The sequence below is a fragment of the Rasamsonia byssochlamydoides genome, assembly GCF_041956645.1.
Source record: "Rasamsonia byssochlamydoides strain NRRL 3658 unplaced genomic scaffold VTN77scaffold_29, whole genome shotgun sequence".
NCBI classification, from domain to species: Eukaryota; Fungi; Ascomycota; class Eurotiomycetes; order Eurotiales; family Trichocomaceae; genus Rasamsonia; species Rasamsonia byssochlamydoides.
In genome coordinates this window covers 208,926-236,428 of record NW_027192412.1, presented here as the reverse complement: position 1 = coordinate 236,428, position 27,503 = coordinate 208,926, and the positions used below count along the sequence as shown (strand labels likewise).

The 27,503-nt window shown below is 51.7% G+C and overlaps 13 protein-coding genes across 13 annotated transcripts; 7 read left to right on the top strand and 6 right to left on the bottom strand.

Moving 5' to 3' along the window:
* Positions 1-478: 478 nt before the first annotated feature.
* On the bottom strand, positions 479-3,812 carry VTN77DRAFT_4050 (uncharacterized protein; the record flags this gene model as incomplete). The annotated part of the gene is made up of 8 exons (XM_069420067.1): positions 479-729; positions 804-975; positions 1,056-1,139; positions 1,225-1,358; positions 1,424-2,274; positions 2,328-2,365; positions 2,428-2,545; positions 2,602-3,812. The coding sequence occupies 8 exons, from the start codon at positions 3,810-3,812 to the stop codon at positions 479-481; spliced, it is 2,859 nt and encodes a 952-aa protein (XP_069277954.1).
* A 658-nt stretch (positions 3,813-4,470) lies between these two features.
* On the bottom strand, positions 4,471-5,635 carry VTN77DRAFT_4049 (uncharacterized protein; the record flags this gene model as incomplete). Its single annotated transcript, XM_069420065.1, has 3 exons — positions 4,471-4,975; positions 5,043-5,382; positions 5,575-5,635. The coding sequence occupies 3 exons, from the start codon at positions 5,633-5,635 to the stop codon at positions 4,471-4,473; spliced, it is 906 nt and encodes a 301-aa protein (XP_069277953.1).
* A 498-nt stretch (positions 5,636-6,133) lies between these two features.
* VTN77DRAFT_4048 (uncharacterized protein) lies at positions 6,134-7,647 on the bottom strand (the record flags this gene model as incomplete). Its single annotated transcript, XM_069420064.1, has 5 exons — positions 6,134-6,181; positions 6,237-6,539; positions 6,590-7,047; positions 7,096-7,268; positions 7,337-7,647. The coding sequence occupies 5 exons, from the start codon at positions 7,645-7,647 to the stop codon at positions 6,134-6,136; spliced, it is 1,293 nt and encodes a 430-aa protein (XP_069277952.1).
* Positions 7,648-8,140: 493 nt separating this feature from the next.
* On the bottom strand, positions 8,141-9,198 carry VTN77DRAFT_4047 (uncharacterized protein; the record flags this gene model as incomplete). Its single annotated transcript, XM_069420063.1, has 4 exons — positions 8,141-8,383; positions 8,472-8,672; positions 8,737-8,870; positions 8,940-9,198. The coding sequence occupies 4 exons, from the start codon at positions 9,196-9,198 to the stop codon at positions 8,141-8,143; spliced, it is 837 nt and encodes a 278-aa protein (XP_069277951.1).
* Positions 9,199-9,525: 327 nt separating this feature from the next.
* VTN77DRAFT_4046 (uncharacterized protein) lies at positions 9,526-12,184 on the top strand (the record flags this gene model as incomplete). The annotated part of the gene is made up of 7 exons (XM_069420062.1): positions 9,526-9,679; positions 9,758-9,851; positions 9,912-10,023; positions 10,073-10,998; positions 11,048-11,458; positions 11,518-11,756; positions 11,811-12,184. 7 exons carry the CDS (start codon positions 9,526-9,528, stop codon positions 12,182-12,184), a joined length of 2,310 nt encoding a protein of 769 aa, XP_069277950.1.
* A 572-nt stretch (positions 12,185-12,756) lies between these two features.
* VTN77DRAFT_4045 (uncharacterized protein) lies at positions 12,757-13,877 on the top strand (the record flags this gene model as incomplete). Its single annotated transcript, XM_069420061.1, has 3 exons — positions 12,757-13,021; positions 13,082-13,397; positions 13,469-13,877. 3 exons carry the CDS (start codon positions 12,757-12,759, stop codon positions 13,875-13,877), a joined length of 990 nt encoding a protein of 329 aa, XP_069277949.1.
* Positions 13,878-15,991: 2,114 nt separating this feature from the next.
* VTN77DRAFT_4044 (uncharacterized protein) lies at positions 15,992-16,594 on the top strand (the record flags this gene model as incomplete). The annotated part of the gene is made up of 1 exon (XM_069420060.1): positions 15,992-16,594. The coding sequence occupies one exon, from the start codon at positions 15,992-15,994 to the stop codon at positions 16,592-16,594; it is 603 nt and encodes a 200-aa protein (XP_069277948.1).
* A 234-nt stretch (positions 16,595-16,828) lies between these two features.
* VTN77DRAFT_4043 (uncharacterized protein) lies at positions 16,829-17,428 on the top strand (the record flags this gene model as incomplete). The annotated part of the gene is made up of 1 exon (XM_069420059.1): positions 16,829-17,428. One exon carries the CDS (start codon positions 16,829-16,831, stop codon positions 17,426-17,428), a length of 600 nt encoding a protein of 199 aa, XP_069277947.1.
* A 1,129-nt stretch (positions 17,429-18,557) lies between these two features.
* Positions 18,558-19,736, bottom strand: VTN77DRAFT_4042 (uncharacterized protein; the record flags this gene model as incomplete). The annotated part of the gene is made up of 3 exons (XM_069420058.1): positions 18,558-19,404; positions 19,457-19,525; positions 19,582-19,736. 3 exons carry the CDS (start codon positions 19,734-19,736, stop codon positions 18,558-18,560), a joined length of 1,071 nt encoding a protein of 356 aa, XP_069277946.1.
* Positions 19,737-21,161: 1,425 nt separating this feature from the next.
* VTN77DRAFT_4041 (uncharacterized protein) lies at positions 21,162-21,752 on the top strand (the record flags this gene model as incomplete). Its single annotated transcript, XM_069420057.1, has 2 exons — positions 21,162-21,321; positions 21,376-21,752. The coding sequence occupies 2 exons, from the start codon at positions 21,162-21,164 to the stop codon at positions 21,750-21,752; spliced, it is 537 nt and encodes a 178-aa protein (XP_069277945.1).
* Positions 21,753-22,486: 734 nt separating this feature from the next.
* VTN77DRAFT_4040 (uncharacterized protein) lies at positions 22,487-22,913 on the top strand (the record flags this gene model as incomplete). Its single annotated transcript, XM_069420056.1, has 2 exons — positions 22,487-22,597; positions 22,698-22,913. 2 exons carry the CDS (start codon positions 22,487-22,489, stop codon positions 22,911-22,913), a joined length of 327 nt encoding a protein of 108 aa, XP_069277944.1.
* Positions 22,914-24,943: 2,030 nt separating this feature from the next.
* VTN77DRAFT_4039 (uncharacterized protein) lies at positions 24,944-26,622 on the top strand (the record flags this gene model as incomplete). Its single annotated transcript, XM_069420054.1, has 3 exons — positions 24,944-26,317; positions 26,372-26,524; positions 26,593-26,622. The coding sequence occupies 3 exons, from the start codon at positions 24,944-24,946 to the stop codon at positions 26,620-26,622; spliced, it is 1,557 nt and encodes a 518-aa protein (XP_069277943.1).
* Positions 26,623-26,650: 28 nt separating this feature from the next.
* VTN77DRAFT_4038 (uncharacterized protein) lies at positions 26,651-27,109 on the bottom strand (the record flags this gene model as incomplete). The annotated part of the gene is made up of 1 exon (XM_069420053.1): positions 26,651-27,109. The coding sequence occupies one exon, from the start codon at positions 27,107-27,109 to the stop codon at positions 26,651-26,653; it is 459 nt and encodes a 152-aa protein (XP_069277942.1).
* Positions 27,110-27,503: the final 394 nt, after the last annotated feature.

Here is a 27,503-nt window from a genome sequence, read left to right as displayed (position 1 = left end):
CATCTCCTCCCCGCTGCGGGATTGTGATGAACCGAATCAATGAATCAATGAATAGGATAGAATAGGATGGGATCCTCATAGAATGTTCCTAATCAGCAGAACTAACCCGTCGCAGTACTAGTATAGATCTCCACGATCTAGGAAACATCGTGCTGCAACCCCATTCGATCCTCTTCCAGATTCCCTTCTTGATCCCTTTCCCATTCCCCATTTCTTCTTAACATACATACATAGATCTGAGGAACAGAACCGATCGGCTGAATGAACAGGTGAGAGATTTCGATCTCGATTTCAACTATGCTTTGTATGTATGTACTTGAATTTTTCGTTACATGCATATCATCTCTCACACGCTCACTCCCATTCAAGCTTGACAGCACAAGCAGAGCAGAAGCGGAGCAGACCAGTCCGTCCGCTGGTAGAACTCCCAGTTTCTCAGTTCTATGTAGGTACTGTAACTGTACATGTACGCCGCTGATCACTCCGCCTCCGGCCAGCAGCTCACCACCCTCCCATCATCGCCATCAATGGCCATGACGACATTGGCTCCGTATTCCAGGGGGTTGCCCTCGTAGATGACATAGTCGCTGCTGCTGCTGCTGCCAGTCGACAGTCCGAGAATCTCGTCGATTTTCCCGGATACGAGGTCCACGGCGTGCTGTGGGGAGAGACCCGCGTCTTTGGCTGCCCAGGAGGCTTCGAGGGCGAGGTTTTGGAGATGCCAGTCCGCTGGAAGGATGTTAACGGAATGTTTCTTTTTTTTCTTTTTATGAAGCAAAGGATAGGTAGCTGGAGATACTCACTCTCATACGGCAAGGCCAGCGCAAACGTCACGTTCGCCTCAGCAAGGACTTGCACCGGCGATTGCGTCAGGGGCCGTCCAACAAGGACATCCTTTCTCTCCCACGCAGTCGGGGCACTGTGCGCCGCGGTGAAGATCAGTGGGATCCCGGACGCAGCCAGCTCGTCTGCAACCTGCAGCAAATCCAAATCCAAATTAGCAGACAAACACAGACAACGATGCACAAGAGAAAACTTGACCAGGGCAGACTTACAGCAGGCGCCTCGGCGCCGCCGAAAATGACCAGCTTCACTTTTACGTAGTCGTTTTTCACCTTGATGAGTTGGAGTATGTCGTACTGAACTCACTCGGTCAGTCAGCCAGTCAGTCAAGAATCATGCCAATATGATGGATTATTCGGCAGATGGATGATGCCTGCCCACCTTGTTCTCAGCATGCACAACAACAGCGATCTTCCCATCAGCTGCTTTTCCAAAAATCGTATCTTTGCCCCTGTTATCCGACAGGATCTTGCGCAGCTTCGCGATCGAAGAAGACACGGTTGGCGTGGTTGATCCTGAGCTGCGTCAGTACATACACATCTAAAAAAAGTTATCAATTGTATCTACAGTGTTGACTCACCCTTCGCATCCTGCCCCACTACAAAATGCAACGCAACGTCGTCCTTGAAAATCCCCCCGTTGAGCGGATTGCTCCCCTCGCTCGTCTTGATCCCCACGCTGATGCCGCCCAGGAATGACCGACCGACAGGCGCCGTGATGGCCCTCGTTACGCCGCCGATCCGCGCCCTCTCGAACGCGCGGCCTTCGGTGTGGACTCCGTATTTCGCGTAGATGGCGTTGTCAGGATCTAATGGATCGGCATCTGGATTGGCCGTGCCGTCACTCGTGCTGTCTTCTGACGAGATTTCCGTCAGCCCCAGACTGGTGGATATCGCAGTCAGGCCCGGAAGAACGTATCCGTTCTGAAGCGCAATAACGTGTGCGTCTGCATCAGACATGCTCGACATGCACTCGTTGTGTCCACCCAGGCAGGTTATTTTCCCGGAGCGGATGACCATCGTCAGATTGTCGCCAGACGACGCCTTGATATGCGGCGACTGAAGGTAGGAATTGCTGATCCCAGTGATGACAATGTTTTCCGATCCCCGGGGCGACCGCGAGCAGAATTCCCTAATGTCTGTTGCTGGAGTTTCTGCGCGCATTTTCGGCTTCTCCTGTCGTCTAACGCTGACATTCTTACTCTTCAGCAAGCCCTCAGCTAACGTCGCCTTCCCATCAATATAAACCTGTAAAGGGGTCGCTCCGACCGAGAGTGGGTGAGAGTCCCACACGACAACATCGGCATCGTAGCCTGGCTTCACAAACCCGATCCGGTGATGGACGTCCAGGGCTGTAGCCGGAACGCTGGTCACGGATTTCAAGGCCTGAATTTCCGGAAGACCAAAGGCATGCGCCGTCGCGGCTTGCGACCTGTCGAGACTTAATCGATACACCGGTGAAAGTGGACTTGATAGAATACTTACAGCAGATACTTTGCATTCGTGTTCACCTCGTAGTGATCCTGATTGATTCCGAGTTAGCAGCAACACTATGATAATGACACGACATGACACGACAACATACCGACTTGTAGGCCACCGGCACACCGTGTTCGGCCAAGATCTTGCCAGCCCGCAGATTGGCATCGTATCCCTCCTTCTTGTACAGGCTAAAATCGGCAAACGTTGCAATGGTGATGTTCCTACTCTCCGTGAGTTCATGATCTATGTACCTGATACCGTCGCACGGGCTTCATACTGTCCACTCCTTTTTATCAACTCCGGCACCTTCCATGCGCTCAACGCATGGTGGAAAGCCTGAATCCGGAAGCCAAACTCCTCACTGTGCAGCAGCATGTCTTCAAAGTCCTCCTGCTCGTAGCAGTGGATGTTTACGCCGATCTTCCCTCTCAAGATTGCAACCGTCGAGTCCAGCTCCAATTCCTCTGGAAGACCTCCCTTCCCATCGGGACCAGCGGCCAGAAGAGCTGCAGCAGTAGCAGAATCTCCGCTGCGTCTGGCGGCGGCAGCAGACGCACACCAGGCATCCTGCCTATCACGCAGATCCTTGGCCCTTGCCAAATGGTGTCGGAAGATCCACGCATTTCCCATGCGTGTGTGATGATACACGCGCCGGGGGTTCTCTCCACAGGCCATCTTCATATACCGGCGACGGTGTTCTTTCGGAATGCCGTGTTCCAGCAGGAGCTCTTCGACGGTCTCCTCGCCGCTCTCGCCGCTTCGTAGCAGATTCTTGACGATCACGGCTTCTCCGCCCATGATATTGGCTGAGCCGGGGAGGACCAAGGACGACGTCACACCACCCGAGGCGATGATCGTGGTAGCTATATCGTAGGGCTTGATGCTGTCGAGCGCGCGCACAAACGGCGTGAGCGGCCCTGTGGCAGCATTTACCTCATTGGTATCGTCGTAACCCTTCAGATCGGGCCAGGCACCGACCAAATGGTGCGAATGCATGTCCACGAGACCTGGCGTCACGAACTGTCCATCCAGGTCGACAACACTGATATCTGCATCACTGATGGCATAGTCACGTGAACCGGTCGACGAGGAGATGATGGAGCGGACAACGCCCTTCTCAAAGACAATGTCCACTGGTTCTGGGAGAATGACATCTCCATCGAACAGAGTGGCATTTCGAAGCACGACTGTCTTGTTCTGTCCGCTGCGCGGGTTCCAGCGCGGGTTGCTGCGGTCTGCAGGCACGGGAAACGAGTAGACCGGCGACGGGGCCGTCAACTCGGCACATCTACGAAGGCCAGCATCAAGGGCGTCCCAGTGCGACTGCAGCAGTGTGGAACCGCTGCTGTAGAACTCGAAAATGTAGTGGGCAAGCCGTGGAGGATAGAGAAGAAGCAGCACGAAGCCTATCACGATGGCAGACGGGAGTAGAAAGCGGCCGGGCCGCAGTTGATAAGAGCGCGGCCTTATCTCTGTCAGAGTGCCCATCTTGCTGACACAAAGAAATGACCTATGACCCCCTCCAGCTGCACCTGTCCTCGATATTTATTATTGCAGAGTTGACGGTGAGTGTGAAGGAAGTCAGTCATGTCTCGCACCACTGCAGACGGAGATGTCGTGCTCAGACCTCGCCAATAACCGGCGTCTGCAGCTGCAGCTGCAGCTAAGCGGCGGGTGTGTGCAATTGCATTCAGGTACGGAAATATTCAGGAACTACTCCGTACAGATAACGCAAAATAAATTGATAAGCTGTATGCCACTGATAAGAGGATACGATAACGGATGATAGCCATTAATTCATCACTAAGCCAGATGACCATAGTCAACCAGTGACTTGATTCAAAACTATCTAGGAACACTGCATAATTAATACCATTAATGGAAGGACTACCGTATTCATGTCCTTCGTATGTACATCGTAGCTGCATCTCAGACGCCCGATCATATGTCTGAACAGGACTTAAAATAAACAAACGCTGAATCAATAAACGCTGATGAGTTTCGAACATGCCGTGCGCTGGTAAAGGTCGCGATAAAAAAAAGAACAGAAAAGGAACAAAAAAAAAAAGAAAAGGGCTATAAAAAGAAAAGGGCTATTGAGCCTCCAGGTCTTCCGTAACCTTGCGTTGAACAACGGAAGACATTTTCAAAAAAGCAGCTTCTTCTGAGTCTGCCGGTGCAGGCTCTCTCCGCCGTATCGAGCTTCGTGAATTTCACAATCTATGCCCTCCTTCTGCAACATCTTATCCAGGCGCGAGATTTCGTTCCGGTAGTACGGCTGCGGCGGGAGCAGGATCTTCCACCTGCGTCGCAACCTCAACTCTCGCAACGGCGCCAGGAAGATGGGGATCTTCTCCACCGGCTCGCCGAACCAGTTGCCCGTTAAATGCAGGGTGAAGTCTTCAAGCCCCTTCATGCGGAGAATTGCCTTGCAGGTCTCGATCCACTGCTGGCGGCCCGCCCAGACGTAGACCGACTTGACGGAGTCCTTGCTGGGCAGCCAGTGGCCGGGAAAGGCCCATTTGAGGTCCACCACGCGGATGTCGTTCCACTGATCCGGCGGGATGGTGGGACGCAGGTAGGTCAGGGACCATGTGTTGCTGAATTCAAAGACATTCGATGCGTAGATGATGTGGATGGTCTCGCAGTAACTGGTGGGAACCTTATCAGCCATTCAAGCTTGGCCAGCCTAGAATATGCAATTGCTGCAGCACGCACATCTGTTTGCAGGTAATTGGTAATGACAGCAGGGACCAATCTGCGCATCGCTCGCCATCTTTCACCGGCTGATGGAGCCCGCCGCGGCAGATCTCGCACGACTCATGTTGGGGGCAAACCACATAACCCAGACGTCTCTGAGAGCGTTGGATGATATGCAATCGTAGACCTCCGAGAACAGCTTCCCAGATCATCAGTCGGATCTCGGGCGCAAGCTTGCTCAACAGAAGACATTGCGTCTGACGCCTGGGTTCTATGCTGGTGTCGAGTCCCTTGGGTGGCGGACCTCGACCAACAGCGGTACGCTTTCTATACCTCGGTAACGCCGACGGCTTATTACCTAGTTGTTGTTAGACTGCTGTATGTTTCCTTGAACTGTTATTCCAAGTTCATAACATGCAGTATGATGATATGCAAGTATGAGGAGTCATCGAGGCAAGCCCGTTGACATGAATTCAGCATTTGAAATCAGAGTATTTGAATTCAAAGTGATTCTTGCAAAAAGGGGAAAAAGGAAATACTCTTCACCTACTTTGGTACCGCTGGGCGAGGACATCCTCCCAAGAATGAACCCCATTCTTCAACCTTGCCATATCAACCAGCACGACGCGGGGCTCCTGGAGCTATGCAGCAGTCGGCAATTCAGCGGCAACGAACATCATAAAAGAATACAACTCGACAGCTGACAACAGTGAGACAAGTAAATCATATCAACAGAGAAAAGAAACTGATTCTTATGTCCCTCACGCTGACTCCCTGGCTACCTGGCTACTGGCGACTCACCGCATCCGAGCTCGGCCATCGGAAGCCGCGGGGTGACGGGTAGAGACGGGGCGCTAAAATAGCTAAACTAGCAGGCGCTACGGGCCCAAATAATTGGAGAAGCTTCATCGATGAGGAGAATCGACTGACCTAATAATATCCTCGAGTGAGCTCATCCTGGGTAAGTCGTCGCCTGACCGCCTTTTCCAGAAGCATACGAGAACATGTACAGAGTACTCCGTACTAGTATGTACAGCTAAGTCTAGACTGATACTCAATTTTATAGCTTCCAAGTTCAATGCTATCACCGTGGTCCAATCTAGAGACTTCTACAGGCATGCTCGTCTTTTTAAGATCACGTCCAGCATCTCGTTCGTCTGCTCCGCGTCAGTATGTGTCTCGTTCTCAATGGTATACTCCGGATCCACTCACATAGGCGAACACGTCGTGTCCAAACAGCCACGGCTGGAAATCCGCGTCGGACCACTGGTTGGGATTGACACTGTCACGTTGTGTTGCCGCCTGCTTCATCGCCTTGTCGCGCTGTTCCTGCTCCTTGCCATCGTGCAGATGCCAGATGTGGCCGTTCTCCCGTGCTCCCAGCTGGACTCTCTCGCAGCGAGGCTTTCTGATCGTCTGGAACGCCTGAAGGACCCGGGGGATGTCCCGCTTGGTGGCCGCTCGATCCAGGCATTCACCCAGAGCAGCTCCATCCTCGATTGCCATGGCAGCACCCTGCTGGTCGTCAGTATGTGTATGTAGAGAGCTGTCACTGTCAGACTTACTTGAGCCAGATATGGGAGCATCGCATGCGCTGCATCCCCAATCAGGACAACCTTCCCGCTTCTGCTGACCCAGGTGGGCAATGGTGGGAGATCAGCCAGCTTCCACTTCAGACAGCCAGACACCTTGGACAGAACCTTCCGGATCACAGGGTCAAACTGGGCGTAATGGGCTTTCATCTCCTCCAGATTCCCCGGCTCGTTCCACCTGCCCACGGCGGCTTTGCCGGGGTGAGACAGGACCAGGTTGTACATGGCGCCCTGTCGGATGGGATACGCCATGATATGTCGGTCTGGCCCGATCCAGCAGTTCGCGTTGACGTCCGTCATGAGGTGCTTGACCTCGTCGTCGGCGGTCATCAGACTGGCAGGCACGATGGCGCGGTACGCGCAGTTGGGTGAGTCTGTGGCTTCAATTTCGCGATCTGGGATCACCGCTCGACGAGTTCTGGAACGAATGCCTAGGTCTATCAACCTGTGTAAAAAAGAAAATAGGGAGAGAGCCATACCATCAGCACCCACGATGACGTCTGCCTCAATTCGTCTCCCATCCTGCAGAATCACCGCGGGAGCTCGTGCATCGACACGGTCGACCATCGTCCCCAGGATAACCGTTGCTCCTGCTTGCTTAGCAGCCTCGTAGAGGAGAGCTTGGTAATCAGCACGGTGGATCAGCCAGTAACTGTCTCGTCTCGTCGTCAGGCACGTCTCATTAACGAGAGCACAGAGCATAAAGAAGAAAATGCTCACGGATGTCCATATCTCTCCATCATATCCGGGTCCAACGGCGTCGACGCAATCTCATCGCCATTGGCATATCGATGGAAGGTGATGTTCTTCGGCCAGACGACTTTCTTCTCAAACTGCCCCGTCAAACCATACGCATGCAGCACGCTGGTGCTGTTGGGCGGGATCTGGATGCCCGCGCCTACTTCGGCCAGCTGCGGCGCGGCTTCGAGCACCGTCACGCGATGGCCCTTCTTTGCGAGGCACACGGCTGCCCCGAGGCCTGCCAGGCCGGCGCCGATGATGAGGATGTTGAAGGATGCTTTTGTCGACATCTTTCAACCTCTTTTTCTTTCTTTCTTGATTGGATAGATCACGTCATAGATGATGAGCTTGAGAAGAGCTAACACAGGTCCATCCCTTCACGACTTAGATTGCAACCTTTAACTGGGATAGACACATGTAGAGTACAGTACCTAGGTACAACTACCCAGGTGAATCGGCTTTCATGGACATAACTTTCAGTTAACCTAGGTATGTTCCCCCCTTCAATTGTTCAGCGTACGGAGTATTAATACTGTAGTTTGTTAATGATGTGGGGAGAAACGGGATCCGGGGTTCGGAATGCTTTCCGATGGTTGTTCCAATAGAAATATTGCGGATAGGATAGATACCTACTTACTTGAACTGTAGTTAAATAATACGGATTATTGTTACCGAATGAACATTCCAGTAAAATGCATTCATTCATACTTAAACCCTTCATTTCCAAAGCAATAGGAAAATTCCTACTCAAAAACCATCCTGTTCCTCGTCCGCCCCAACTCCTCAACAACCACCTCTACCACATCGCCCGCCATCTTTCAGATACGCGGGAGCCGGCTTCATCCCCATCGCCACGCCGGACGGCGTTCCGGTCATGATGACGGTGCCCTTCTGCAGCGTCGTGCCCTGACTAGCGAAGCTGACGATGTCGCGGACGTTGAAGAGCATGTCGCTCGTCGACGAGTCTTGGCGTAACGCGCCATTGACGTACGTCTGGAGATGGAGAGTGTCTGCGGCGCCGACCAGCTATGTAATGTACAGTATATGGCATTAGCGTTGTTCTTTGACCTCATCAGCCGGGGCAGGGGGAAGATATGTACTGTACAGTACATACCTTAGGAGAGACAATGACCGGTCCTATAGGCGCAAACTTATCAAACCCCTTACTGAAACACCACTGCGGTACAGCCCCCGCGTAAGCAGGGTCGCGCTGCCATTTCCGACAGGAGATGTCGTTGGATGAGCAGTAGCCTGCGATATACTCTAATGCGTGTTCCTGGGGGATGTTTTTGCCTGTTTTGCCGATGATTATTGCCTAGAAAGAATCAGAATCAGAATTAGAACATGATCAAGAGTGTTTTTGGGGAGGGATTGCTTACTAATTCCCCTTCATAATCGAGTGAATCTTGCGCGAGCTTGGGAATGGGAATGTCCTCATCGAACCCTGCGATGCAGGTCGATGCTTTGATGAAGATGGATGGGTACGGCGGGGGAGTGCGTCCGCCTTCTTGAACTGCACATAAAGAATATGTTAGCACTTGCGCAGTATGAAGACTCTACAATGCGTATGTACTGTACGTACTATGCTTGATATAATTCAGTCCAACACACCGGACGATAGGGACATCGTCAGGAGTGAGCACGGCCAGCAGCTGCTTCACGCGCAGGCGCCTCGACCCCGCGGCGAGCGAGAAGGGGTCATTTCCGAGCAGCTCGTGCGCATACAGACTCCCGTCCTGCAACCACGATTCCAGCTGCTCGATGTTCTCGATGTCTGGCTCGCCGTAGGAGGTCTTTCCTTCTTCGGAAATGAAGCGGATCAAGCGTGACCAGGGGCTCATGGTAACAAGAGTCGACAAGTATGGTATCACAAAAGCTTACGAAGGAGGCATGTCGACGTAAAGTAGCTCTTTGCCGTCGCGAATGACACTAGAAGTGATTGATGGTTGCAAACCTTCCCCGCAAAAACGAATTACCTAGCTCGGAACGTCTCCCGTAACCGTACGATACACTATACGATACCGGATCTCGTCCCGAACCCTGCGCTCTTATGAACGATTCCTAGGAATCCCTTCCGAAAACTATCAATATCATCGATACTGTCAATCTGTGAGGAGAAATAAGTGCTTCCCCAGCCTTTACAGTTCCTGACCAATCCCGCCGTTTCTATGGTAGACCTAGACCATGCGAGTCCCGAGTCCAACCGGGAGGGTGACCGTCAGCGGAATCCGGATGTCGATCGACCAGCAAAGCGACGCAAGATTGCCCTCGCGTGCGACGAATGCCGGAGCAGAAAAGTGAGGTGTGACGGGGTGCAGCCCGGTATGTAGCAGCATTACTAGAAGTTCTTCTTAGATTATTGGATTTCGGGGGTACAGTACATACATCTGACTGCAGCAGTCTGCGGGGCATGCGCGAGGAGAAGCCACCATGGCGTACTCTCCGTACAGTGTGTGTATACAGTCGAATCGGAAAAGAAGAGGGTGACTAGAAGGTGGGTTCTGGAGAGATACTGATTACTATCCTGAGCGCTCATGTGATATGATGCATGTAGTTATGTGACCACTCTTGAGAAGAGGATAAAGGTGCTTGAACGGGAGCGTCGTCTTGTAGATCCCAGTCCTGAGAGAGCAAGCAGGACACAGGAGCAGCTCTCAACTGTCCGAGTGAGTACGAGGAGTCGACAGTTCAGGCATCGCTAACGAATGGCTACAGACACATTCATCACGTACCGCTAGTTCTTCCACACTTTTTCCAATCACGTTTCTTGCCACACCACTCAGCTACCAGGATGGCCCAAAAGATTTTCCATCAGATCTGTTGGAGGGTTTCCATTCTGGGAACACCTCTCAGACTCCAACCATGCACAGGGACGAGTCATCTCAGCCATCGACTTCGAAGCAGCCATGCGATGATGGCTGCGACGGCGTCAATGCCATGATGGGCGCCGTCGAAGAAGAGCGGCCCAGTCAGGGGTTCTTCGGCAGTTCCAGCGCAGCAAGCTTCGTGAGGCAGATCAAGACTGCAGTCGACAGAAAAGTGGCTTCTCCTGAATCGCGCCCGTCCGAGTCAGTGGCTTCTGAGCGTCAGTCACTCATCCCCCCGCCGCGAAGGTCCAGTCATTCCAATCTGGCAAATTACGTGCTCCCTCCGCGCAAAATGGCAGATCGCCTGATGGAGGTCTATTGGACACTGGTCTTTCCACTGTATCCTTTCCTGGACCGTGCCCGGATGACGTCGGAGTATTCAAAGATCTGGACAGGGGAGAGTTCTGAATACGACGAGAACATGCTTATGTGCACTTTCAACGTGATCTTCGCCCTGAGCTGCCAGCTCTCCGACTTCATCAAGCCCGCCGAGCGCAAGGCCACGGCAGACGTCTTTTTCTCCCGGGCCAAAGAACTGCTTCATTTTAATCTGTGGCACAGCGGATCAGTTGAATTGATCCAGTGTCTTTTATTGATGGGTCAGTATCTACAAAGTACGGATTCAGCCCATCAGTGCTGGATCGTCACCAGCTTGGCGATTCGCAACGCACAAAGCCTCGGCTTGCATCTGTCGCAGACGATTTCTCGGTTCCGGAGTTTCCACGAGCAGCACTTGGCTAGGAGGATCTGGCATGGTTGTGTTTTGATGGACCGGTAAGTGTTTCACCAGCTGGAATGGAAACTACCGACTAAGATTGTTTAGAGTGGTCGCGATGACTTTCGGTCGTCCAGCTATGATATCGAAGGGCTCTGCGCAAGCTGTTCCCTTGCCTGCGACTATCGATGAAGAGTTCATGGACTCTAATTCGAGCGAAGTCCGCCAGCCAGCTGATCGGCCGTCGATGATGGCGTTCTTTTCCAAGTCGGTGGAACTCTACGAAATTATGAACGACATCCTTCTGAGCCTGTATATGCCGGTTTCGGACGACTGTGCGGAAGACATGTACGGTTTCTATTTCAGCCAAGAGAGCAAGGAAGGCGAGCGGACGATATTCGAACTCGATCGAGCCCTGACCAAGTGGTCTCGATCCCTGCCGCCGCATCTGCGGGGGTCATCTGCGGACGCTGCGAAGAACCCGATCTTTTATCGCCAAAGCATCGTGATAAGAGCGCGGTAAGCAACCTACCCTCCCTGAACGCACGACGAACGAGACTGATTTTTTTTTCCCTCAGATTTCTCTACGTCAGGATACTTCTCTTCCGATCAATCCTCTCGCGATATTGCACAGCGCGGGACTTGCAGGCCGAAGATCCCCTGACTTCCTTGGACGACTCGTTCCCGCAACGGGTCGCCTTGCAATGCGCCGTCATCTGCGTGAAAGTGGCGCAGGAGCTCATAGAGCTCATTTTCAGCAACACGCCAGCTGACGGATCAGTCGGGCCACTTCCAGCGTGGTGGTACAACACGCTATGTAAGACCAACCCATACAGTCACTGAATGGATTCTTTCACTGACGGTGTTGCAGACGTCTACGCAGCTGCCACAGTCTTGATCGCAGGTCGTTTGCGCTCCACCATCGTGGCCGAGGTCACGGAGGCGGCGATCAGCCGATCATGGAACTGCGCGCTCGAGATCCTCCGCAGGTACCAGGACTGCAGCTCGTCGGCGCGACGCTGTGTTGCTGCGCTGGAAATCCTCTACGAGAGGGTCATCTCCGTGCCGACGACAACGGCGACAACGACAAACGATCGACCACCGTCAGCGGGAGCATCGATGCCCAGCGATGCGGCAAATGAGCTGTCATTGGGTGAGGGCTTGAATGTCATTCTGGACGGTTTCCACCTGCCGGATTTGCAGGATATGTCGTGGCTGAATAGCGTTCCGAGTAACCTCTTCTAGGGAAGAATAGAAGCGTATGCTGTTTCAAAATTTTAGCACTTAGTAGTCCATCTTCTGTAACAGATCAATCGATTAGTCCCGTCTGGTCCAAGCGGAACGTTCCGTGTATTCGCCGGTCTCTCGTATCAAATATTGCAAAATATACTCGAGATGAGACTAACGTAGTCTATTTGCCTCTACTCCGCAGAAGTATTCCGTAGCATAGTTTAATAGGCAAGTGACTCGGCTCACGCCCGAGGAACGGATTCACGGAATGGCATCCGAGCCCTACTGTCGATCCCGAAACATTGAATGTGGGGAATGTGGAGACGATACTTACAGTATATGCATGCAGCATGCGGGGTTTGTATGGGATCGCTGACATGGTAGGTAGGTATCTGTGCGCAGTATCCATCTATTTAGTTTATCTGTCGATCATTCATTAGCAAGCAGAATAATCAACATACCTAGGTAGTAGCACCACTTCTCGAGACAAGTCTCCATCAGGTGGATATCCATATGTAAATCAATACAATACAATCCTCGTTCCTTCAACTCAGACAGTTCCTTGAAAAAGAAAAAGAAACCAGAGAATGGCGACAGCGACAGCGACAACGACAACCACTCACGCGGCCTCACAAGAGTCCTCAGACGCCTTCCTCCAATCGCTCAAACAGAAGCATTCCGCTCCGCTATGGACCGTTCTGCACCAACTGGTCCCGGCGCATCCAAACCCGAAGGCGGCGCCAATGCTCTGGAAATACAGTGAGATGCGGCCGTCGCTGATGCAGGCGGGAGAGATCGTCGGCGCGGAAGAGGCTGAGAGAAGGGTACTGATGCTGGTGAATCCTAAAATGCGTATGTTGCAGCCTTACCTCTGACTTTTGTCTTGCTCATGGGTCTGACTTTAACTGAAAGAACCACCATACACCACCGACACCATCTACAGCGGCCTCCAGCTCGTCCTCCCCGGGGAGACCGCCCCCGCCCACCGACACGTCGCGTTCGCGCTGCGCTTCATCATCGAAGGCAGCGAGGGCTTCACGGCCGTCGAGGGCCAGAAGATCCCCATGGCGCGTGGCGACGTCATCCTGACACCGCCGTGGCATTGGCACGATCACGGCAACGAGGGCGACGATCCGATGATCTGGCTCGATGGGCTGGACCTGCCGCTGTTCCGGAATGTGCCTGTTAACTTTGCGGAGAATTATCGTGAGAGCAGATACCCTAGCTCGTAAGACACGAGATTCGTCTCAGGAGATTTGATGACGTGATGGGTATAATTCATCTGACTGTTGATGACAGGCCTGCCCCAGACAGTCCATGGAGATTCTCCTGGAAAGAAACTCTCGCGGCTCTGGACCGGGACAAAACCAGCCAGCCCTATTCCATCTACCACTACCACGGCAAGAACCGCAAGCACCTGTCGGATACGATCAGCGCGCAAGCGGAGCGCATCGCATCGGGACATACAACCGACCCGCGGCGAGAAACGTGCTCGTTCATCTACCACGTCGAGAGCGGGGAAGGGCGCACCACGATTCTGGTCCCAGATGGTTCGCAAACGGAAATCCACTGGACTGCCAGGGATACGTTCGCGGTGCCGGCGTGGTCGCGGCTCCAGCATACCTGCACGTCCGGCAGTGACGCCTATCTGTTTGCGATCAATGATCGGCCCCTGGTCGAGGCGCTGGGGTTGTTTCGACAAGATTAGTCGTAGAAGAGAAGAGAAGAGAACGGTCTGGATTTGCTTATGGCCCTTTTTTTTTTTCAGGTACATACTCCGTATACGGAGGATAGGTCTGGAACCAAGATACGAATGTTCCTATTTGCTGGTCGACTTAGGTACCTTGATCCGTTTCTGTACAAAATGGGCTTCTATTACCCGAAGCCACTGCAGGTACACTGTTGGAAGGATTCAATCGTAATCTCCGCTCATTTCTTCATGTCAGATAATTAGTCAGCTCAGCTTATTTGTGCATAATCAGTGTCAAGCAAGCATGCATGCTCACAGATTCTCCGCTTCCATTTCTTTTTTTTTTCCATCCGTGTCATCTTGCACGACACGTGCGGCTCTGATGTGAGATCCTCTGTAGTCAGCTGTCACCAATGTCATTCTCTGCATCGACTCTTGCTATCTGCTCGTACAGGCATCTCTTTCTCGCGAAGATACACATCGACGTGGTATCGTCGGGGTTGAGGGTAGCATTGAGAATTCCAACAGGATGACGGTGTGCAACAGCGATCCTTCGTGTTGGTTCCAGGCTGTTTGTTCGATTAGTACGGAGTAATTCGCCGCGTATCGGCTGATAGCGTCGCGTGGCCATCGAGGAAGGAACGTGCGGGAGTTAGTTACCTTCCTGGTTAGAATTAGCCTAGAACTTAGCCTTGGTCCAGCGTGAGCCTCCGTGAGGTAGTTAATCGTCAACCTTAATTACACTGCTGGATCGACCACGCGATCCGGAGAGAGGAGATTCCAGTCTCGACAACGTCCCCGGTATTCAGTGGCCAATAATTATCTTTCTTAGCGAGTGCCAACTGCTCGGGTCATGGGTGCCAGCCCTATGGTGAAACGAGCTAATCTCGGCCAAACGCTTCGATGATATACATACATCCCATCAATCTTATCGAGATACATGACTAATGTCAGCGTTAGGTAGTATCAAGTTACCAAGTGAATTAGCTCCGTTAGATCTGACATAGCAGTCGATTTGGACTGTCATCACCGTATCATGGCATGCTTTCTCCATACCCTGAACAAGCATAGGATTGAGTTGCACTCAACTGCGTATGTTCATCAGAGCAACTGATATTATGAAGGCAGAGATCAAATAGTATCTTCAACCGTTTACACTATATAGAGAACGCTTTGTTTGACCTTTGTTTCCACTGATTCATTCTATTGATTCTTTAATGACGCAAGATAGCCCCCAATCTGCAGATTCCAACAAAATACCTTCTTTCCCCAATGTAACACCTACTCATCCAGTATTGCCTGTCTATCCCAACTGACCGGATCTGTTGACTTCGCTGTCCTCATGGCCCCCAGTAATCTTACGAATTTCCTTTTTGGTCAACTTTCTCACCATTCGTTGCACCCAGGATGCGACTTAAGCTCACAGCTGTAGGGCTTCCCTTGCTAGCATCCCCGCGAAAGCACTGTCCATGTGATAATGCTTAATTTAATTTCATATAAACAGATCAAGTTTTCCCTCTTTGGTCCTCCTTGTCATTACGCCTTGGCATCTTGGCCTTCTTTGCGAGGTGATTCTGGGTCGGTCATGCTGGATGGTCATAAGCAGGACATTCGACAACATCGTTATCCTTGTTGGCGCGATGAGGGGCCAACGGGATTTACCTGCGTTTACAGCTTCAGAATATAGGTCCATTCCGCTTCGACGGCTTCTACCGATGGTTGTAGGTGAAAGTCAGTGCGAGCTGTCCTGTATTTCTTCCCATATATTGCTCTTCACTCCCCTCTTCCTGCTCCAGATTCTTCAACAGTGCCGACCATCCAAGTCATTCCTTCATCCAAACCACCCTCATTAGCATCATCATAACAATCATGACTAACCTACTCTTTTCTCTCCTTACCTCTGCGCTCGGGGCCCTCCTTGTCACCCCCGCAGCAGCGATTCCTGTCTCTGATGGCGTTCAGCTTGCTCCACGAGCCTCTAATACAGCTGACAGGCTCGTCTTTGCCCATTTCATGGTAAGACTCCTCGACAACGTATATAACATCTTACCAACGACGGCTAACGGCTGACGGCTGCGTCTCAGATTGGCATCGTCGGCAACCGTCAAAGTGCTGCAGACTATGACGCCGACATGCAGCGCGCAAAGTCCATGGGAATCGATGCCTTTGCCCTGAACATCGGCACCGACCCGTACACCGACACCCAGCTCGGCTACGCCTACCAGTCCGCGGAGAACAACGGCATGAAGGTCTTCATCTCGTTCGACTTCAACTGGTGGAGCACCAGCCAGGCCAGCGCCATCGGCGCCAAGGTTGCGCAGTACGCGGACATGCCGGCGCAGCTGAAATTCGATAACCGCACCTTTGTCTCCTCCTTCGCGGGCGATGGGCTCGATGCGAATGCGGTCGAGCAGGCCAGCAGCATGCAGCTGTTCTTCGTCCCCAACTTCCATCCCAACGACCACGACTTTGGCAACATTGGCGGTGCCCTCAACTGGATGGCCTGGCCCAACAATGGCGACAACAAGGCCCCGACGCCAGGAGCCAACTTCACGGTTGCGGACGGAGATAATGCGTACATTGCTGCCCTGAACGGGAAGCCTTACCTAGCACGTGAGTTGTCAATCCAGCAGCAATTTGATCAGCTGACTTACTATAATAGCTGTCTCTGCTTGGTTCTCTACCCACTACGGCGCCGAAGTCTCCTACAGCAAGAACTGGGTGTTCCCCTCTGACCTCCTCTGGTACGACCGGTGGAACGACATCCTGACCCTGGGGCCTCAATTCGTTGAGATCATCACGTGGAATGACTATGGCGAGTCGCACTATGTCGGTCCGCTGTCGTCGCCTCACACCGATGATGGAGCTTCGAAATGGGCCATGGATATGTAAGACTCTCTTCCATTCAAGTTGCCAGCTGGAGTTTTTGCTAACAGACGTTGAACAGGCCTCACAACGGCTGGCTCGACATGGCCGCCCCCTTCATCGCCGCGTACAAGGACGGCTCGACGTCCATCAACAGCTACATCACCGAGGACAAGCTGATCTACTGGTACCGGCCGACCCCCAAGGGGCTGGACTGCGACGCGACCGACAACACCATGAGCCCGGCCAACAACGCGAGCGGGAACTTCTTCGAAGGCCGGCCCAACGGGTGGCAGGAGATGGCAGATGAAGTCTTCGTGGTGTCACTGCTGACCCAGCCGGCCACCATCGAGGCGACGTCTGGCAACCAGAGCAAGACCTTCTCCGCGCAGGCTGGGGCTAGCGCCTTCTCGCTGCCCATGGGCATCGGCAAGCAGTCCTTCTCCGTGACGCGGAACGGCCAGACTGTCCTCAGCGGGACGAGTCTCAAGGACATCGTCGACACCTGCATCTGCGGCATCTACAACTTCAACGCCTATGTCGGCCAGCTCCCGGCGCCGTCGACCATCGACGCGCTCCAGCCTGCGGGGTTGGCGTCGCTGTCTGCTGGTCTGAAAGTACCTTGCCCGACCAACACGTTGCTCTCAGCGACAGCACCGCCAATGACTCCTGCTGCGGCGGTGGCTACCGCGACGGCGGCATAAGCTGAAGAAGTGACCGGCCGCGTAGTGGAATCTTGACCGTATCGCTCACACGTCTACTGATCGATGGGCCTGGCACTCGCTCCAAAAACACACTCGTTAACCCTAAACGAAACTAGGTAGTGAACCCTTACCTTCTTTTCTCTTCTCCCAGTTCCCTACCTACACGTGACAGGATGACTATCACTCGCTTTTACCTTTACTGGGGAGATTGGATGTTGATTGCAGCTCTTACTCACTCACCTGGCCGGGCCCAAGTCAAGTCAAGTTCAAGTCCAAGGTCCAGGCTAGGCTTCTTTTTGGTTTGCACTTTTCTGTACATATTTCGGTTTTGCAATTACTCTCGTTCAGTTTCGTGTACATAAATTACACAATTGAAATTATCTATGCTTGGACTATGCTTTGTTAGTTGTTGCCTTGTCCGCTCGCTCGGTGGGTGGATAAGAGATAGATCCATCCCATAGGGTTATATAACCCTAAGGTACATAGCTACGTTCTGTATGTACCTAGACAGGGATGAGACGGGGTTATGCCTAACGCTAGCTAGCTTAACCCAGTTGGAACGAAATTGTCAGATGGGAAAGCTGTTGAAATGCTTGCTTGCTTACTTGGTTGGTTAAAAGTTGATCACCTCAACCCTGAATCCGAGCCCTGAATCCAAGACTACCTAGGTACTAGGTAGTTACCCGAGTAGACTACCTATGGTATCTAGGTACTGTACATACCTATTGACTGTACCTAATTAATTATTCCACGTTTAATTTTAATTCAATCTGGAGACAATGATGAAGAGGGGGAAAGAGAGAAAAAAAAAAAGGAAATCATCCTTTGCGTCATTTCATGTGCATCATCCATGTATGTACATGTACATTACGAAGGGATCATATTATTAGAGTTCCTTGGATTTGATTTTGTTTTTATGGAATTGTAGCATTGCGGTACTTCCTTTAGCAACGAAGCTAACCTCAGTTCAACCAATCAAGAACATAACGCACTTGTCTATTTCAGAGTTGATCAACTCTCAATAAATGTAAAGTTCGTCTACTTCACATCTTTAGAGCGGAATTGCAGAAAAGACAAACAACAAAAGAAAAAAAAAGAAGAAGAAGATACGAGGTGACATGGCAACCCACTACATCACAGCAACAGCAGACACGTAGCTCACCGAGCTCTCAGACACAACATCGGGATCGGAGCTCCGCTCATATCTGATGAAATGGAACTTGCCCTTGTCCGTCGAAGTGTCCTTAGCAGCAACCTCCTCCAACGCCGCCATGATGACGCCAATCGGGTGGCGTCCGCACACGGTATTCCCAGTCGAGCGAAGGATCTTGAGGAATTCCTTGGTCTGGCCCGTCGTGATGGCCTTCATCGTCGCGATGTCGACGGCGGAGATGCTGTCGTAGATTTCGGCCTGGAGCTCGCTGTTCCGGCTCAGGGCTCGCTGGCCGGAAACGAATCTGATAGCTTCTTCTGCTGCTTCGGTGGTCGTCGGTGGTTGCGGGAGAGAGTCATGCGAGAGGGGAAGTGGAGGGGTCTGCTTGGGCGCCTGAGGGACGTAGTACGTGTAGCCGAATCGGAGGCCCCAGTGGCAAAAGTCGGAGCTGATGATGAAGGCATTGGTTGGGTCGGCGAGGTAGGGCGCGAGGAGAGCGCCTACAGCACGTTCAGTCTCGGGACTGGTGCTGCCAACCATGATCGGGACCAGAGGCGGATATTCAGACGCCGGGCGGTCGGGGTATTGGAGCTGTAGCCGACGGTGGATGTAGGGCAGGTGCAGCTCCAGGCTGTGTTCTCTCTCGTCGATTCTGCGGGACATGGTCTCGAAACTGGCCGATGAGGAACGAAGCTTGCTGATCAATTCGGTATCGAGCGGGAGGGGTTCGTCAGAGAGCGGAGTCGAGTAGGTCGTAAGCTCGGGAAAGGCAATGGTCGAGAGGGGATGGTGATGGGATGGTCCCAGCAGGAAGATGCGTTTGCTTCGTTCATTCAGTCGAGAGCCAACGAGTCTCGTCGCTTAATCCTACTTACGCTTTCGACAGGTCCAATGCCTTGTAGGCGTACGCAGCACATGGCCCCGAGTACGCGTATCCCGCATGACTGAGAAGTCAGTATAAGACAAACAGCAAAGCAAAGCAAAGCAAGCTTCAACCTACGGGGCAATAATGATTCGCGCTCCAGGAATGGGCAGAGGGCCCAATCCCTCAATCTCCTTAGGAACGGCAGCAAGCCATCCGTCAAGGTCGGCAGTCAACTTGGCGCGGTCGTCGTCATACCACGAACCTGCGTGAGATGGTCTTCTGGTCGACATTTTTGAGAATTTCTTAAAGAGATTCTTCATAACATGTGTAGGAAGTTGGGGAGACAGGCCAGTTGGGCGTACTGACGTATGGTCGAGAGTGGGGATAGACTGGTGTGGGGGAGGGGTCGTCATAGCGGGCTTGGCCTGGGCCAGGCACGGCATGCCGATAGAGGTCGCGGACTCCGAGTGCGCATGATGTCAATTAGGTACTCAATTAGGTACTAGATTCACCCTTCATAATTCTCTACCCAGCTAATCTAATCTTTCTTCTCAATAGAGAAAATTAGTCTAAAAAGATATTAGACTGCCCATGAAATCCCTCCCTTGACACTGGATCCTAACATAACGGCGTATATATCTAGCCCAGAGGCTCTCCGCATAGTACAATTTGTAGTTCCCTCAAATCTCTCTCTCTCTCTCTTTCCCTCGAAAACTGCTGTTAGCTGTTTTCAAATCGTCAAAATGCTTCACCTGGTTGACAACCCTAATATCATTTTGGTGGTACGATTATTACATCCCGTAGAATAAATAGCAAGTTTCTCAGTCGGGGATTGGTCTCAGAACAAAAAAAAATTAATATCAGTAACCTTATCAGACCTTGTTTGAATGATTGGTGGTGGTTCTTGTTGCCTTGTTCTCAAGTTCAGATCCGAGATGTGGATGTTCTATTTAAAATGACGTATGGAAACAATTAAGGTTAACAACAGTGGAATTGACATCCGTCTGGATCCCAGCAATTGCCTACGCATCTCTTCTGTGAATTAAGAAGGCTGTACTGATGAGGCTGTAGCCTAAAGGTAGTGACAAGAATAAAGAATAGGCGTTTTACATAAGACAGGAGAGACATCTCGTGGGGGTTGTGCTGGTAGGCCTGTAGATAGTAGCTTTGAATAAAGCTTATTTAGGTAGAAGAACAATGAGATCCATAGGTGCTTTGACCTATAGAGTTATCTTCTAGTGATTGTCTCAATACGGAGTAGCTTTTCTGGACACTGCCGTATCGGGAATTCTGTCGCATGATTGGCCGATACTGACGCGGAACGGGATCGGTGCAATTAACCCCAATCAGGCTAGCGCGTGTTCTTCGCGTCCCGGAGTTCGATACGGAGCCTCCGTTACGCGGTCTTGTATTGTCAGCCGCCTCAAGGCGCGTGTCTCTTCACCAACCACCGTTAAGGGCAATACGGAGTACCTCGCTGACAGCCAGCCTTCCCAGTTTGCCCCCCTTCCGCACGCGCTTTTTCTATCCATTGTTGTTCCTGCTGGTTTGGATGCATACTGCATTCCATATTACCAGCCGTGCTGTACAAAGGAACGCGTCTGGTGCCGCTACCTGCGCTGTGGCTGGCCAATTCCTATATAGTGCTTTCCCTCCCCAGGGTCCCTCTCACTAGGTACGGGGTACTCTTGTACAGTGCCCAGTTGCGAGGAACCATGGCTCTCAAACGCAAGGCTTCTTTTCCAACACTTGCCTCCTCCAATGGCACTCCCTTCTGCCCTGACGCAGTCGTGATTGATGAGACACCACGGCATCTCAACAGTCGCACGCGGAAACGGTTTCGGAACGACCGCCCTGACGACCAGACAGTCTATGGTAAGCATTGATTAGCATGCCTTTTTGCGGCAATGGCGTCTGATGGATGATTAGAAAATACATTGCGTCTGCTCTTCTCAGCACAAAAAGAGCAAGCCTCGTCGCCGTCGCCATCCCTAGATGAACCCATGTCCCCCAGTCCGTCACCAGAGGCTGAACCCATTGATCCGCGTCAACAGACACTGCTCAAGTTCTTTAAACCTGTCCGAGCCTCTTCCTCATCAACGCGCATGTCACAAAACAAGGAAAACGGGTCAGATTTCAAAGATGGCATGATGCAGAGTCACTCCATGGACGTCAGAGCGGACAGCGGGTCCGAGGCTTCTCTGTCTGGAGAAATGGAAATGGATGTTGAGATGGAAATGAACTATACAGGGGGAGATTCCGCTCTGGAAGACAGAAGATGGGTTGGAGGGCTCGGATGGATGTGACAACTTTCCTGTCATGTCCTTGCCAATCTGCAGCATATTCAATCATCTCCGTGGGATTCATATGTCATTTGACAACATCAAGAGCAGCATTTTGATGCGCATCTATCACTGCTGAGGCGCGCTGCCATTCGCAGGGGAGGACGCATTCTCCCAATCTTTCTGCATTGTTTGATTATTTTGGTACGGGTGTTCTGGTGCCATCGGTGGCGTTTTGGGTACGACTGGTTTTGGTATCGTGTTCTAATGGGTTTCATTCCGGATTGCAGCGTTAGCCTGCCATCATCTTTTCTGTACATACATGGTTGTATCTATATCTTGGTTGGTCTTCCGATGATGTCGCTTGGTTTAGCGATGGACCTTCGGCTTCTCATCCTGGAAAAATGGAACATACACAGAAGTTTTTCCTGCCAATGTACCTTTCCTGTCTGTCAGACGGTGTGTTAGCATTTCAAAGACCATGCTGGTATATAAGCCGTCAGCGTCGCCAGAACAGCGGTCTGTATTCATTTTCGTTTGAAAACAGTGTTTTATTGATAGAAGTGTTGGAGACTTCGACATCTGTCAGGTGTGCATCGTTTATTGTTCTCGTCCACATTATCTCGTCATCGTCATCGGGTAGTAGCTACCCAAACTAGATGCGGTGGGGCTCGGGGCAACTAAGCTGTTGTCGGGTGAACTTTTATTCCCCCTCACCCTCCCTCGTTCGAGGTCACCAGCGAAGCCAAACAGTCTTCATGGACAATTCCAAGGAGGTGCAATACCTCCAGTCCTTGTTGGGACGAACGCTACGCGTGCATACAACCGATACGCGTATGTTCGTTGGCACTTTCAAGTGTACTGACACGGTTCGTATTCTTCAAGAATTTCTCTGTCGTATAGATGGACTTGAACGATTGTCTTTTTTACGACTCTGATGTATGCTAACTTTGATTTTCGCGACCACAGGATCGGAATATCATTCTCGCTGGCACCTATGAATATCGCTTTCCGAGCCCCTCTGCTGTCAAGGCAGCTGCTGAAACAACCAGCACGGACACAGGCAAGATCAAAGTAGACATGACGAGTCGGCTCATCGGGCTTGTCGTCGTCCCCGGGCAGCACATCACGCGGATTGAACTCGAGGAGAACCAAAATGAACTATCGACCCAGAGAAAACAATAGCGTGATACTGGGTACCGAATGGCTGTTATGGTTAAAATGTCTTTGGTGGAGCAGAATTGCAACAACCCCCATCGCCGCTACGATCGAGTCCTCTTTTTGATCCGAGCCCATTGATAGTTTGATACACCATGTCCACGGGTTCATTCCTGCTATCTACTGTAGGAGCTCCACCGGTGCGATCGAGGCCAGGCGGTGTGGACTCTTAGAGTATACCCACTTCCACTTCATTAGAAGACAGCGTTGTTCCTGTGCGGGTCGTCTTTTGCATTCGCATAAAGAAAGCCAGGGTGAACAGACTCGGAATTATATGGGAGCTGCGAGCAGTTGAAGTGAGCAGCAGTTCATTAGGTGCTGTACAAGACGGACGATCTGAGAGCGGCGAGTGCTATGATTTACGAACTGGAGATGCGAGGAGGCGGGTCATAGATTTACGAAAAAAGGGGACGATTTTGGTGATGACTCCTAGTACGGAGTACTATGGCATGAATTCGGCTCGGCCTAAGACTGCACGTGGGAATCTTGTGACCTCGCGTTGCCAAGGGTGGATTATCCCAATTTGGTTCGAGATCATTTGGCAGTGTGTTCACGTGAGTTGAGCAGTAACTCCTCGGGCAAACACGGAGTATGCTCCGTACATACAGTACCAAAAGCCAGCAATACTACGTACTGTAGGAGTCGCCGCCAATACGTCGGGAAATCTCGGATGGTCACTGCTGTTTCCTTAGCTAAATCTCTATCCTTGGTGAGAATTGCTAATAATACAACGCGCGAGTCCAGCTCGATACTCTGTATGCTCCATGCTCCGCAGACGTGGAGCATAGATGAATGGTCGAGACCTGACCACAAAGATTGGCGGTGAGCATGAGTGTTGATGTCAGCAAGTGCGCAATGTGAAAGTCAAAACCGAGGCTGGCTGGATGTGATAGGCGATGATATCGGTTTGACGCACCACGCCTGCTTAGCACATTCATTAGCAAGTGTGTTTGGATGTGCAGTAATCGACAAGGAGTAATACTATATAATGCCCTATACTGCTCCAGCCTTGAATAATCCGGGCGTTAAAAGCAAGCTATCTTCAGTTCTAAGCTTCCACCATCAGGTGGGCTGTGATGATCTCCACTGTCTCCGCGCGATAGCCGATAGGACGCCGGCGGAGACGATAAGGGCGTCCCAGTAGGCAGTCACGTAGCAGCGGAGCCGCATCATGTCACGTGATGTGGCCAGGCAAATTCCAGACCAAACAGGTAACCAACCAAGGCCTGATGGGACAGAAACGGCGATCGACCACCTCTGAGCTCACCAACTCCTGCGCCCACCGGCCCTGTCTTGCTTCCACCTCTTCGTTCCTGGCCTTTGCGCTGTCCTTCTTGTGATCCTTGCTCTGTGCATGTGCTTTCTGACTGCTGTCTCCTGTCCACCACAGCCAGCTTGGCAGAATTCAGGTGGCACGACCCACTGCTCTGGAAGGTCTTGTCTTGAGGTTTGTGCAACGCCCAGCATTCCCCATGATGCATCCTCCTCACCTGTCTTCCCCACAGGCTCAGCCATATGCAGGTGGCCTTCACCTGTTACATCCTCGACCTCGTGTACTCCGTACCACGAGCTGTCCACGTTGAGCTAACTTGATCCGTCCGAACAGCGCTCGCCAGGCTGCTCGCCATTTGCATGTCTGTCCATCTTCTTTGGTCCTTGATAGCTATCGACCGTCTGAACTGACCTGTTGCAGTGTCTGTTTGGCAGTTCTCGTGAGACTCTGCTGCTCGTTTTCTGTTACGGCCGTTTCGCTGGTCGACTCTCCAACCTGAGCGGGGTTCGTGCGCGCTACGAACTTCTTAGCATCTCTACTCCTCCATCCTCGATACCAACTTGACTCTAGTCCCCTCGGTCCGGTGGCGACTATTTAACGTGCTTTGATCCCATCTTCCTCATTTCTGTCTCCAAGATTCCAGCCACTTTAAACGCCGGGACGACCACCCCAGCAGAATTGAGACTCGAATACTCGCTTGCTGTGACCCATCAGTCAATCTGTGATGGGTCAGTCTCAGTCTAAGGGCGGGAACGACTCCCGTTCCGGCGATCCTTTGCAGTCCTACCCCTCGTTTTCCAAGTCTGACACGAAGGAGTCCATTCGATCCCTTCGAGGCTCTATTCGATCCAAAATTCCCGGTGCGGGACGGAACAGCGACAAGAACAATGACAGTCCAAGAGGCTCTACTGCAGGCCTTTCCGATGGCGCGGCAGACAAGTCAGACGCCGCCTCCGTGAAGTCCACTGGCAGTTATCGGGGCCCGCAGTCTCCAGCCTCTGCATTATCCGATGAGGCAGCTGCCTCTCGCACAGGAACACCCGATCCTCCTCCATCCCCTACCCAGTCGACGTCCCTGAATCGTGGTCACAAAGACGTGAACGCCGCTCAGCAGAGTGGCGAGGTCGATCACGTATCTGATGCTCCACCCTCGGTACCACCGGCCGCTCCCCAAGCTCCCGGCGAGTCGATCCTGGTGAAACACGAAAATCAGATCAATCCTGTTCTGTTGGATATTCTTGCCTCCGCGCAAACGGACACAAACGGCTCACCTGGAATGGGAATGGGAGCTCTTAAGTCGATCGATCTGGATGACATGATTTCGCGTCTGCTCGATGCTGGGTATTCCACCAAGGTTACCAAGACAGTGTGTCTGAAGAATGCGGAAATTGTGGCAATCTGTACCGCTGCGCGGGAGTTGCTTCTTTCCCAGCCTGCCTTGCTCGAACTGTCAGCCCCGGTCAAGATTGTTGGGGATGTCCATGGCCAGTACACGGATCTAATCAGATTATTTGAAATGTGCGGGTTTCCTCCCGCGTCTAATTATCTCTTCCTTGGTGACTATGTGGATCGGGGGAAGCAAAGTTTGGAGACCATTCTGCTTCTGCTGTGCTACAAGCTCAAGTATCCGGAGAACTTCTTTCTGCTTCGAGGTAATCATGAGTGTGCCAACGTCACCCGCGTCTACGGTTTCTATGATGAATGTAAGCGACGGTGTAATATCAAGATCTGGAAGACCTTCATTGACACCTTCAACTGTCTTCCCATTGCTTCCATTGTCGCGGGCAAGATCTTCTGTGTCCACGGTGGGCTTTCGCCGAGTTTGTCGCACATGGACGATATCCGTGGGATTGCTCGTCCGACAGATGTTCCGGACTATGGTCTGCTCAACGACCTTCTGTGGAGTGACCCGGCAGATATGGAAGAAGATTGGGAACCGAACGAGCGGGGTGTGAGCTACTGCTTTGGCAAGAAAGTGATCATGGACTTTTTGCAGCGGCACGATTTCGATTTGGTCTGTCGAGCGCACATGGTGGTGGAAGATGGCTATGAATTTTTCCAAGATAGAATCTTGGTTACGGTTTTTTCTGCTCCCAACGTATGCACTTCTCTCGTTGCACTACTCTTGTCACACATACTGACTGCTGTCCAGTACTGTGGAGAATTTGACAATTGGGGCGCCATCATGTCTGTTTCCGCGGAGCTGCTGTGCAGCTTTGAATTGCTGAAACCGCTTGATTCGAGCGCCTTGAAGAATCACATTAAGAAGGGCAGGAACAAACGAAACAGCATGCTCAACAGTCCCGTAAGTTCCCGCCAGCTGTCACCGCTGCCTTACGTCTTCTTTTTTGGTCATTTGCTTACAGGTCACAGCCGGCTGTGGTCTCTGCCCAGAGTTACTAGTCGACGATACGTCCCTCCCGGAATGTTTTCAGTTCAAATCTATGCGATTCGGATAATGGTTGCCAGTGGCAATTTTCTCTCCGGATTCAACCAGAAGACCATCTACCCGATCGAGGACTTTTAAGGCAAATCCCTTGATTCTCCGCAACATATCGCGGCAATCTCCGTTGATTGCAGTCGTCAATGGGACAGTCGTCAGTGGGACGCTTTTGCCACGTCCAATTCCTGCTACGGTCCGTAAGACCCTAACCATAACTATTTCGGGATCCGATCCAGGCGATGCGGGTCGGCAGACTGGGCAGAGAGAAACAGAAGCGCTGGAGCTCTGTTTCTGCAGAAGAATCCTGCGGCCACCAACCCACCGGAGCGCAGCTCCAACGTGCAAATTCACCTTGACGGTGTCACTTCGATCGATCCGACTTTCCACGAGGCTAGTGCTGGTATCACGACGCCTGAAAGGTGTGTTGACGATGTCATGATCTTTCATCCGCGAAGTTGATTTGTCATGAAGCAATAACAATGACGATTGAGGAATGCGGTGAATGCAAGTCGCAACTTTTTTGCAACTTTTTTTTTGAGTTGAGTTCTTTTTTATACTAAGGGTCTGGTCTGGTCTGGTCTTTACTCTATCGCTTTGTTCAGAAACGGTTTGTATGTAGACAGTTCTGTTTAGAGAAACAAAACCCCAATAATACACAATACACAATACAATACGCACGATGTTGATGCTGATTGCATAGTAAAGTAAATGGCCATCCGTCTGGACTGTTTATTTGTATTTGTATCTTGCTTGCCCACTTCCTTGGAAGGAAAAAAAAACAGAAAAAGAAAGAAAAAGAAAACAAAACAAACAAAAAAGGCTGTCATTATCATGATTATCC